We start from the raw sequence: 12,223 nt of genomic DNA on the forward strand, positions 1-12,223 counted from the left end.
CATACCAGATGAAACAACACCAACTCAAGCACACGGAACGCACTTAGGCACATATCCATTCAACTTCACCTCAACCGCGAATCTTCACCTGGACTCGATAGCCTCACTCCCTGCGAGTGCATATCATGCTTTTGATGTCGGTAATCATCTTTTGGGAGATTATATGGGAGAAAGCAATGTGATGTTTCCTTGTATATCGGACGACTCATTCACGTCCATGTTCTTGAGACCGAGTTGAAGGCTCAATGCTCGGGCAGGGCTGGAGCACAATACCTCTGGCAAGGTCTAGCCTACCAAACTTGCTGATATAGCCACGAAATATCCTGTTTGTTGTCATGATTCATCGATCTCAACTCATATCAAGATTTGTGCCTAGTGTACACATTGATCCTTGATCCAGAAGCAGGCGGTCTGGTTTCTGCCAGTCGTTATGCATCCAGGTTAGTAAGGCATGAGTACAGTTTCGGTCAGTAAGGGCTAATTTGTTCGAACCAATCGGAAGTCGGGCATTTGCGCAAACGCGCACAGCCAATAGTACTGTCAGACTGTGGTGTGCCCATCCGCCTGAAGCGCCGCTGCGCCTCCACTTGTTGCCTACAAGGCGACTGGACTGCGTGCAACGTTGGTGTGCGCGGTATGACTGACGCAGATGATAGAGGGCATGAAAGTACCTACCCAAGCAGCCAGCCTAAAGTGCCAGCCCTCTAGGTACCTAAATCCAGCGGCGAAAGGTTTCTTCTGCCATATGTCGTAAGATGGTGCGCGGATGAACCTAGATAGGGGTGGTCAGAAGAATGGGCAAATCGATTCTCCCAGCACTCGGGTGCAAGCTCGTTCCCTTGGATTTGTATATATGGAAGTCACTGTCCCTTCCATCTTCTTTCTGGTCAAGGCTACATACTGCACGGCTTTGTGCACATTCATGTGGTCCTCAACCATTACGGTCAAAATACGAAGAGCCCTTCATTACCCAAAAGACGAGTTGACTGAATACACAGATATTCTCAGAAGCTCCCCAGTACGGTGCAGTCGAGTTGAACGAAAGCCTTCAAGGTCCCAGGAGACATCATTGCTCCAAATTCCCAATTGATTTCTTGCCCTTGATCCTGTCCATCTCCACAGAGATCTTTCCTGTCCTTCCCCTCTGGCTGCTTTCAGTGTAACGGCTGTTGCCCGTTACGAAGAAGTTCTCCAACCCCGACAATTCTTCCTCGAGGAACCGATCCATCATAAGGCTGTTCCATGGTGATGGTCTTTGGTGCCGTCAGTGTTTATTCAGTTTATTTGTCAAGTGACAAAACACCAGATCGGGTCTCTTACTTCTTGGGTACATCGGTAAGATGAAGAGAAAGCATAACTTGCATTGCGAAATAAATGACGATGACAAAGTACTGGAGGATAACAGTGCAATTGAGCAACAGATCTGATCTTGTCAATGATCAATCGAATCGAGACTCGACGATGCGACGGCTATTCGAGGTATTTGGAGTGTCCCGAGATTACGATGTCGACGCTTACAACAGAACGGATCAACAAGTGTTGGCATTGGAATTCTCATGCATGACGGGGGCGCAGGGACTTCCACGTCGTCCCTTGACATCGCTCAACGATGCCAAAAAGGCGAGAGCCTACAGGGTATCAGAGCACCACGGTGAGCGAAACACTCCACTGGAGGGACAGCGCAGGCTATCGGTATTGCACCCATACCCTACTACTGGGCTTACTCGTTTAGAGGCCTTCAGAAGCCTTACAGCGACGTACATGCACTGTATTTGAGCATGAAAAGGTATTGGTCCAATGGCGTGCCCAGGTACAGCTACTTACTGGCGTTGCTCTTTGGAATTACTGCACTGCTGGTCGTGACATCGAGGGCAGACATCGAAGAACGGAACCAGCTCGACGACGACGAACTCTCTATACCGCTCCGTCCCCCTCAGTTTGCAATCTCGACAATTCCTCTCGGTTCGAAACCACGACAACCGTGCAGCCCGCAACCCACGTTCCGAACCATTCATCTACACAAATCACTTTAACAGGCATTAGTGCCCATATTGAACATTTCCAATCAAAAGGGCTTTTGTCCAAATTGAACAATTTCAACAGAAGCTCTACAACAGTTGAGGAAGATGTCTGCCTTGGTCACCACCAGACAGCAGCGCATTGCATGTCCTTTCCATGCGGCATCACTGCTTGTCGGCTATGCTATGGGTGTCGTTGACGAATGCGATCGTCTGGGATTCTCAGACATGGCTCATGTTCAGTAAGAGTTCCGCTAACTGCCGCCCCCCTCTCTCACCCCCTACTCAGTTAGATCCTCCAAAACTAACTAGCCTAGTGAACACTTGAGGAACAAACACTACCACCACATGCCTGAGGAGGAGCGGGATGCTGTCAGATACCTGTTCAGTAAATGCAACCAACGCGTACCCGGGCGTGACAAATGGTACCGACTGTTCCGCATCTGCGCCCCTGACCTCACCCCACCCGACAGCCATTACCACTTCCTTCTCTCCGACTTCCTCAATGCCTTCCCCAACTACCGCGGAGCCCTCCAACAAGAGAATCTTCTTCTCGCTTTCGTATTGGATCATTAGGTCTCCGTGGGATCAGCGTGTAGCTCACAATAGCATCGCGCTGGCCCAAGAGGTGGGCAACCCTTCATGAGATGCAACGAACATTTACGATGGCGACGACTGCTTACTGGGAGTGGATTTGTATGCGATGGCAATGGAGTTTCGGTTTGCATTGCGTACTTGCCATGCCATAACTGCATGATAGTAGATTCAGAAAGTATTATCACACAGACCGACAAATTGATGATGTTACAACTTGCCTTTTATCTCTTGTGCCTATTCTCCTATGCCCAAGATCACCTTATCCCTATACGACTTAGCAATACTGTCGATAAACGACCAGGCAAGCTGCCCTGATCCAAGGCGTTGCAGTTGCGAGTGGAATACATTTTAGACTTGTAGTCGATATAGACATCTGGATGGTCTGCTACTGGTTTTCACGGAGACCCCAGATTATTACCTCGCACGACTACATTCCTATTCCCAATGCTGTGGTTAGACTTCGCGATCCGTGCCGTGCCGCATATTTAAGCTCTTCTCCACAGTATACAGAGACAAAGAAGCTCAAACCAAAGTGCAGAGCCTATTGCGAACGACTTACGGCCTGTCTAATACGTAGTATAAGGAAGCACTAGCTTCACGATCCAGTAAAACAAAGCAGCAAGCGATCCTGGATTGGACAGCATCTACCACGGCCAAGCAGGGTACTTTCGGGCCAATTGCCCATACATTGTGAGTTCATGCAAGAACCAAAGGAAGTACAAGCTACTAATCTGCAGTACAGAGTGCGCAACCATATCTCGTGCTACTTAGGTTCACCATACGAAGTAGTTTACACTGAATGTTCTATGAACACTTGCACTAGCCAGTAAACCATCCTGAGAGGCACCCAGCCATCATTGGCAACCAATTCTCAGGTATCTGTTCCCAACCGGCAGTCCAAAGCCATAGCTTACACAACCAACCCCGCGCCTAAATCACGCAGCATGTACACGTTGGCAATGTTCCCGAGATCATAACGCTTGGACCACCTTAGTGAGCCCCTGAAACCTTATCGGATATCGGGTAAGGATGACTGCCCACTAGTCGCTCTCCTTCTTTCAGTACTCATATAGGCAAGTTTTTCAAAGATTCTATGTGCCAGTCAAAGATCGGGTCTGGCTGTCAGTTTAGTTGACGCTCACCGGCGTCACTAGTCTTGTTCTTAACCCGATACGATCGGACACTGGAGCAAGTCGTGAATGCTCGTCGTCCGCTCACTAGCAACTCTCCGGCACTTCGCGCCCCCGTTCTGCTCTATGAATCTTAGCGAAGGATACCGCCGTGCAAGCCGCCAACACCTGTGGCCAGCTGGCTTATCAACGCCAGCACCCTCATCGTCGCCAGCCCCTTCCTTTCTCACCACCGGCTACCCTTTCCCCTCGTCGACGCCAGCCCCTTTCCCTCTCAACGACCGCGTACTGCCAACACCCTTCTCGCATAGGCCGCGAAAGGAAAAACACTCGGTAGGATTCGAAACCAGGACCTTAATCAACGTCGGCAAACCTCACGGAAATTACAGCTCCGATCGGGTAGTCGCGATTTCTCCGTATTCCACAACGATACTCGCAGGATGTTCTTTTAACCCCTCGTAAAGTGTCCTTGCCAGTATTTACAGCCTGATACGTATCCTAACCCCTGACAGGATAATATTCACAGTGGTCGAGATAGGGCTATAGAAGAGTTTGCCGGTGCAGGCGCTGTTAGCACGGCTGCCCCAGTGGTAGATCAAAAGGGTAGATTGGCCCGGTCGCGGCCGCACGACAGCACGATAGCGCGCGCTCACCTCCCCTTTCGCTTGTCTCGTCCAATCTACACCAATCAACATGAGGCAAGGCTCTGTTTCTCGTCGACTGTTCTTGAACTTTCGAGAATGAAGACTGCAATGCCCAATGACATCTAAACACTGGTATAATATGTCTGGTAGTTCATCAAAGGACGTAACTCTACCAGTGACAATGAGGGCAATAGCAAGGAAACAAGAATACCCTACGTTCTTCTCATCCGTCAGGTCGGACAGACATACACATTGTGTTCATCTCTCCCATGATCCAATTTGAATCATCTGATAAGATGTCATCACGGCAATTCGCCCTGCAAATTTACGACCCCTTTCCGAGTATGGTTGCCATCGAGTTGCAGGGAGTCCATCTCGGATGCGACCACAGGACTAACGGTCCACCATGAGCGGCCTGAATGAGTAACCTCTTCGGGCTGAATCCCATTTCCCATGGGCTAGGACATAGATGGCAAGGCTGTCATGGAGGTTGCAACAGGAATGGCCACAGTCAAATACCGCATGCGACTCTCGCGGCTATCACAACCTACTTTCTATGAGATGGCATGCTACGGTCGCATAGCTCTCTAGTGGCCTCTGCACTTTCAGTACAACATGCTGGACAGGGGCTTTTCCGCATATGACACCGGCACAGGTGAAGTGTCGTATATTTTCGACACTTATGTAAGCCAGTAACATCGTCATCATTAGTAAGTCATTGCACAGATCGCAAGTGTACCGTAGACGAGAGCGCATACTACGACAGGGGTAAAACGAAAACTGCCCCCCCCCCACCTCTTTTCCTTTCCCCTGGCAGAGACTGGAGCCCTCCGAAACCAGGACCAGGACCGGTCCACTTTGCGGGGACCCCCGATGTTGTGCATCTCCAGACGGCTGGCGGATCTCCGAAAAAGAAATGGGCGATCCACCGCGCGGGTGGGGGCCAGCGCACAACGCATCTTGGTTCGGATCATCCTCGGCAGTAGGTAGGTAGGGGGGGTGATGGCATTTTCCAGAGCCACGCTTGGGCGGTGCAAGATAAAAATAGACTTTTCGAGGCACAGCAAACGCTCGGAGGATTTGTGTCTCGTAGGGAACACTGCGGCGCGGGGGGCTCACGGAGGCAGAGAAGCGGTCATGCCCGGATTTCTGTATCCATACGTACTCAATGCACTCGTCGCGAAAAGAGAGTCAAAGCATCTGCTTCTGTTTGGACTCCTTTTCGGGTCCGCGGGCTTGTCGGGCTCTGCTAGAGGCGCGGCTCCGTGACTTGAGGTTACTTCCACAGAGGCGAAGGAATACGACCAATGCAACAAAGCAAACAGGCATGAATTGCCGAAAAACGATCATGCCACTATAGAACTTGAGGCCAGGGTATGGCCTACCTACGTTCAGCCCGAGCCGACGAGATCGGCAAGAGAAACAGATGATCGGCTAGTGTATGTCAATCACTCACGCCGATGTGTTGATGTGCTCTAGGGTAAACTGCGGGCGAAATGGTGATCGTGTGTGTGGGGCTGTTTTGCGCGGGAATCGGGGGGGCAAATTGCCCGGAGTCCCTAGGGACGTTGCATATCATATTGGGACACAGGCCTCAGCTTACCATTCACATATGCATAATACAAGGTTGAATACAAGGTTGAACTAACCCTCGTCGATACCGGCCCGGGTTATTATGCAGGGGACGTTATGGGGGGTCCCAGAATAACGGCAAGTTGTGGAGACAGGATTCCAGAATACGGGTCTGAGCTCGAAGCATATATGCAAGGTCTCATTGGAGTGGGTGTTGGGTGCGATGCGGCTCTTTGCAACGGGCGGTTTTCTAGGGGTAGCTTTGGCGGCCAGATCGACGTCGTTGTGCATCTTGAACTACCCTCTTAGTATGGAATTCGTCGTAGCATTGAGTTGGCGCTGCTGCATTCCCCCTGTGGCATGTGACGGGAAAAACAGCCACAGGGTGGCATATGCGCGTGAAATGAGCAAATGGTCAGTCGGAAGATGCACTGTCAATACGAAGACGAGGTCACCGGTCACCGGCCACCGGGCACCAGAGTAAACGCGCATCGGTGAAGTGTGCGAAAGTAGGAGGATGATTGCCTCGACAGGAGCCGGTGGATACTTGACGCTGACAAATCGTGCAAGAACTTCCGTTGTTCTGTGTCGTTGTCAAGTAAGCAACTGGTAAGACCGAGTGGCGCCAGATGCGTATAATTTGCTGCCTCTCCAAAACACAAAAGATAGACTAGGGGAAATAGAAACTGAAATGCAGCGTGGACTCGAATAACACCAAGGTAGGGGCCATTTCACCAAGTCAAAATCGTCAAAATTCAACGGCAAGGAAGATGGTAGGTTTCGGCATCGGCATCAATAAACCAACTAAATACAGAGTACTGTTTTATCCAAACTAGTAATACAAGAATCATAATGCCAAGAAAGAAGAAAAAAGGCCATTAGAACCCATCGTTGACAGCAGCGCCAAACATCGTAGCAAGACCCGAATGAAGGCCAGTCTCGCATGGAAACCTATTTCCATTTCCGTTACACAAAGGAAAACAAGCAGAAAGCCCCCATCCCCCATCCCCATATCGGGCCGCATTAGATTTAGATGCCCGAGTCGCCCTGCACCACCGCGGCCGCGTCCTCGTGCGCGTTCCAGACGGAGCAGGTGTCCTCGAGCCGCTGGGCGTCGAGGATGCCGGGGATCTCGGCCTGGCGCTCGACGAACTGGAGGGCGAAGCCCTCGCTCGTGTGCCAGCCGATGTGGCAGTGCATGAGCCAGGCGCCCGGGTTGTCCGTCTTGAAGGCGAGCACGAGGTGGCCGGCGGCCGGCAGCATGGCGGTGTCGCGGCGGACCGGGTTGTCGAGGTTCAGGGCCGTGGCGCCCTCCTCGTAGGCGCCCTCGCCCGCGGACAGGACGTGGAAGTCGTGGCCGTGCAGGTGGATCGGGTGGGCGACGGCGAGGTCGGACTGGACGACGACGTAGGCCCAGTCGTCGCGCGAGGGCTGGTCGGCCGTGGCGAGGTGCAGCACCGCGTTGGAGGTGGCGAAGTTGGTCTCGTCGTTGTGCAGCTGCATCACCGTCGGGTTGCCCCAGTGCACAATCATGGTGGTCGAGTTGATGAACCAGCGGAACATGGAGTCGTCGTTGGTGCCGACCTCGACGTTGTTGGTCGACTGCCAGGCGTTGGGGCCGACGGTGGCCTTGACGTGGGGGACGAGCAGGGACGAGTCCATGTCGGTGCAGCTGTCCTCGAACGTGTGGGCCAGCGTCGTGGGCTCGCCGTCCGTCTTGTCGCCGTAGTACACGATCCCCTTGATGTTGGTGGGGTCCGCGACGTCGCTGCAGGCGGACTGAGGCGTGGCGCGCAGCCAGAACTTGTCGGCGATGGCGCCCTGGTCGGCCGTGACGATGACGTCGTAGCGCTGGGCGATGCCGATGCTGATCACGTCGGCGGTGAAGGGCTCAATGGGGACCAGGTCCATGGCGATGACGGTCATGGTGTGGTTGTCGATGGAGAACTTGAAGTGCGTGTCGATGGCGGTGTTGACGAGGCGGATGCGGTGCGACTTGCCCTCCTCGAGCGACAGGCTGTAGCGCTCGCCGGTCACGGTGCCATCCGAGTTGTTGAAGGTGTTGGTGCCGTTGAGCATGCAGTTGTCGAGCTGCGGCGGGCCGGCGGCCTGGGCCGTGTCCCAGAGCTCGTCGACGGTCTGGTGGCTCCAGTCGTTCATGAAGAGCAGGCCGAGGTCCTTGTCGTAGTTGGCGGTCGCCGGCCCGTTGATGACGATGCCGCCGAAGACGCCCTGCCAGGCCTGCAGAGCGAAGTGCGAGTGGTACCAGGTAGAGCCGTACTGGGTGGCCCTCCACCGGTAGGTGAAGGTGTTGCCCGGGGCGGTAGGGCACTGGGTGATGGAGGCAACGCCGTCATTATCGTTGGTGTAGTTCTGGCGGATGCCGTGGAAGTGCAGACTGGTGCCGTTGGTCGACGTCTTGAGGTTGTTGGTCAGGTGCACAACGACATTGTCGCCCCAGTCAGCGTGCAGAGTCGGGCCCGGGATGGTCCCGTTGATGGCCATGGCGTAGCGGCTGATCCCGTCAGGTGCCACCTCGACCTCTGTCAGGTCGAGGTAGTACTCGCGGGTGACTCCGGTGTCTGGGACCTCGTTGGCATAGTCGGTGTTGATGCTGTAGTCGCACCACTGCGACCGGGTGTCGGCAGTGTTGCCCTCGCAGGCGCTGCGAGGCGTGATCTGTTGGAAGGGGTTTATGGCATAGCCGGCAACGAGAGGAGCTGCCACAAGGGGCAAGAAGAGCGAGGGGATCATGGTGAGGGAGGTATAACGAATGGACAGGATGATGACTATGATAGAGCAAACAACTGGGACGAGGAGTGCCGACTTGACTTGAGCGAGGGTGGCCAGGGACTTGGCGAGTGAAGTCTGGGATGGTGTCTCTTCCTTCCTTCAAGTGCGAACTCTGAGCAACATCTTATACCAGATGGCCCTCGCCGGCCGGGTACTATCACCACGATGGACTTTGTCGTAGCACATGCCCAGAGCCTCACTCAAACGCCCAAGGCCCATAGCCGAGGCGGCGTATGGTCTGACGGTTCTCGAAAGTGCAACCATGGTACCTCCCCGAGTGCAAAGTATGTTGCATCTCTGGATGCAACCGTACTGAACCGGGTCTCGGTCGACCCCCTCCGCCGGCCAATGGCATTAGACGTTTTCTCAGCAATGAGCGGGTAGTATGTTTGCGCGAGTCTTGCTCGAGCAGAGTATATTAGAGTTTCAGTGCAGACGATCTGTTTGCTTAGTCCCCGATACGACGCTGGAGTTTCAGGGTGGGGAGGGAAGGGAGCTTACACGGTCATCCCAGGGGCAGGAGGTCTCTTCCCTATGCTCCAGCCCGATGCGATAGCCGGCGTCGGACTTTATCCACTGCGTAGATGAGGATGAGATGCGCCAAGCGCCAAGCGCCCGCTGGGATTCCTTTCGCAGGACTTCAGGTGCGGCTTTTCTCTATCCCCGGCTCTTGCCCCCGGTTCTTGTCCCCGGTCTTGGCCCCGGCGTGCTCTGCTTTGACCCCGGCGCGGATACCCGCTGCATATACGAAATCATCCGAAAGTCCTCCGCCCAATAGGAGTCCGTGGCGCAGCGAGCAACATGCCCAAAACGGTCAAGCCCACGCTGAGTGGTTGACCTGCGAGCATCTACCGGACGTGATCGTGTAACACAGCGTGCCTATACGCTGTCGATGTCTGCATTTGAGCCGACCCATTTGTAGGATGAGAACGGTGATAGCTTAATCGGGATGACATGAATCGATTCCGTTGCTTTTTCTCTCACCGGGACCTGCTGGTTGCTATTCCCGGCATACTGGTCGGTGTGAATTCGTCTAATTTATGCTGTGCCGACTTGGTATTGGATCGCAGCTCGAAGAATAAAGACCGAGCAATCGACAGGGCTCTCAGGTACGTTGCATTAGTTTACAAACAAGGGATCCTCGGCTCTGCATACTCTGCAGCGCGCACAGTAGCTACGCAGCCACGCGACATTTAGCAGGCAATCTGCTTTTCTGGCCCTTCGAGAATCATTGCGCAAACAGGATCTACAAATGTACTTGATGTCCGCTTGGGTCGGGCCGATGTCGTAGGGGTTCTTCAATCTCCAGGGCCTTTCGTTGATCCCAATTGCCGGCCTGCGACGTCGAGATCTGTGGTCTCAGGGGTAAAGAACTGTGGCTCGACAGGGGTAGCTTGTTATATGGGGTCGAAAAGTAGATCCGCAGTTATAAAACCGGCACCCCTGTCCATAGTCGCACGCGAAAAGTCGAGAAGAACGAGTCAGATGTGATAGAATACAAACAGGAACTCCTGAATTGCAACCTCACAACCCACCGGCAGCACCAGCATGTCCTCCACCACTGCTACCATTGCACCAAGGGCTGCAGGGGCAAAACCCGTAATTACCCGGTTCACTCCGCATGGCCGTGGCCTGGGCGCAGATTGGTAATTAATTACTCGCCATCCTAGATTGTCGAGGAGGTGCAAACAACGCCCACAGCCCTCAATAATGGGATGTGTTATGCAGGAGCACTCACCGCAGCACAACGTAGCATTGGCAATATCTAAACACTCCTCGGAATCCGGCTCGGAATCGTCACTGGCCTATCTGCCTTCGGACGCCGATGGGAATTTCCTAAAAAGAGGTCTCCCACCCTCGCCACGCTCGACAATGCCATACCTGCCACCCAACCGATAAGTAGCACGGATCTGCCCGTCCATCTTCTTTCTGCCCGCAAGCATCCCACGGCATCGCCTAACTCACATCACACTCGTTACCTACCTGCGCGCCCACCACTCTTTTCAAAGATGCTCTTCAACACCTTCGCCATCCTGGCCGCCGCCGTTGGCGCCGCGGCCAAGCCGTTGGGACGCCCCGTCGTCACCGACGCGCACCTGTATGCCTACGGGAAGGACATCGGTGGCCTGCCCATCCTTAGACTCAAAGGCGTGTCACCAAACCGGGACAATATTCTGGGTGAGCTGCGCGCTAACAGCATTCCAATGGATATTTAGATAACGCATACTTGGTGAACACCACCGTTTCCACGAACCCTGCTGTCCACAATGTGACCTGTACGTCGGCCTTCCGCTCCGCCCCCTTGGGATTCCTTGAGCCTTCGGAACTGTAAGAGACAACTGACACTCCCTCCTAGTCTCCTGCACAACCGAGAACCGCACTCTGCAGACCTCGGGCCCGCCGGAGGCGGAAAACGGCACCGCCACCAACCTGTTCGCCTTCAAGAAGGACACGGGCCTGGCCACGTTCACCGACCTGGAGGACACCGCGGCCACCACCACGGGCTTCATCTTCTTCGGCTCCATGCTCTTCGTCGACGTGGACCACCACATGCAGGCCAAATGGGTCGCGCGGCCCGTCGAGGTCGACGGCCAGGCCCTGTTCCAGATCGGCTGGGACTCCAAGGAGAAGGACGCGATCCCGATCCAGCTGAACACGAGGGCGCCCATGCACCAGTAAGATGTCACGTCACTCTCGGTCCATTGGTTGTTGGAGATGAGGTGGAGAGGGGAAGCTGTCATGCTTCGCGGTTGCGAAATCACCGAGCAGAGAGAAGAGTGGTAGCTCGCAACGACGGACGAAATGACATTTGACTTCGTTGTAAACTTGGACCATTGTTTAAAATTCCCTTCTGGACTTTGTTATTATTTACCTTATTTAACCTTTATTCTTATTGCCAAGCTTTATCTGGCATCTATGTCTCGCTTTCACGCTGCCATTTCGCCTCTCCTCCTTGGATTTGACATTGTCCTATTGTAGTTGAATTGTCCGAAAACTTTAGACTTCGATCCAGTGCCATGGTATTGTGCTAGAACTACCATCTACGATAAGCTCCTCTTTATTTCTTTCTTCTCTTTTTTTTCTTTTTTCTTTTTTTTTGTTTTGTTTTTGATTCATCACCAGGCTAACCCAGCGAAGCCGAAAGAACTTTTGAAGAGCAACCCCAAGTAGAGTTTTCCTTTCCCGATCGTCGTACGTGGCCTGGGAAGATCATTGTGACCCCACGTGCATTGAACACAACCATACGTAAACTCAAAAACGTTATCATGCCCAGTACGTTTCAGGACTGTGAAGAGGAGCTGGTGCAGCAGGACCTTTGCTGATCTGAGGTTTCGCAATAAGTATGCTGTTTTTCTCTTTCTCGTATTACTTGCCCCTATATCCACGTCCGGTTTCCTTTCCAAGAAACCATGAACTGTATCAGAGAACCCGAATCGGTACTCTTCTATCTGCTGGCAAAACTTCGTGA

General features: G+C 53.4%; 2 protein-coding genes across 2 annotated transcripts; both read left to right on the forward strand.

The window, feature by feature from the left end:
* Window positions 1-2,126: 2,126 nt before the first annotated feature.
* On the forward strand, window positions 2,127-2,594 carry PG986_004511 (uncharacterized protein; the record flags this gene model as incomplete). The annotated part of the gene is made up of 2 exons (XM_066840733.1): window positions 2,127-2,260; window positions 2,336-2,594. 2 exons carry the CDS (start codon window positions 2,127-2,129, stop codon window positions 2,592-2,594), a joined length of 393 nt encoding a protein of 130 aa, XP_066703360.1.
* An 8,169-nt stretch (window positions 2,595-10,763) lies between these two features.
* Window positions 10,764-11,433, forward strand: PG986_004512 (uncharacterized protein; the record flags this gene model as incomplete). The annotated part of the gene is made up of 3 exons (XM_066840734.1): window positions 10,764-10,932; window positions 10,971-11,030; window positions 11,111-11,433. The coding sequence occupies 3 exons, from the start codon at window positions 10,764-10,766 to the stop codon at window positions 11,431-11,433; spliced, it is 552 nt and encodes a 183-aa protein (XP_066703361.1).
* Window positions 11,434-12,223: the final 790 nt, after the last annotated feature.

The sequence above is a fragment of the Apiospora aurea genome (assembly GCF_038362705.1).
Source record: "Apiospora aurea strain CBS 24483 chromosome Unknown utg000003l_segment0_segment0, whole genome shotgun sequence".
In the NCBI taxonomy this organism is placed as follows: Eukaryota; Fungi; Ascomycota; class Sordariomycetes; order Amphisphaeriales; family Apiosporaceae; genus Apiospora; species Apiospora aurea.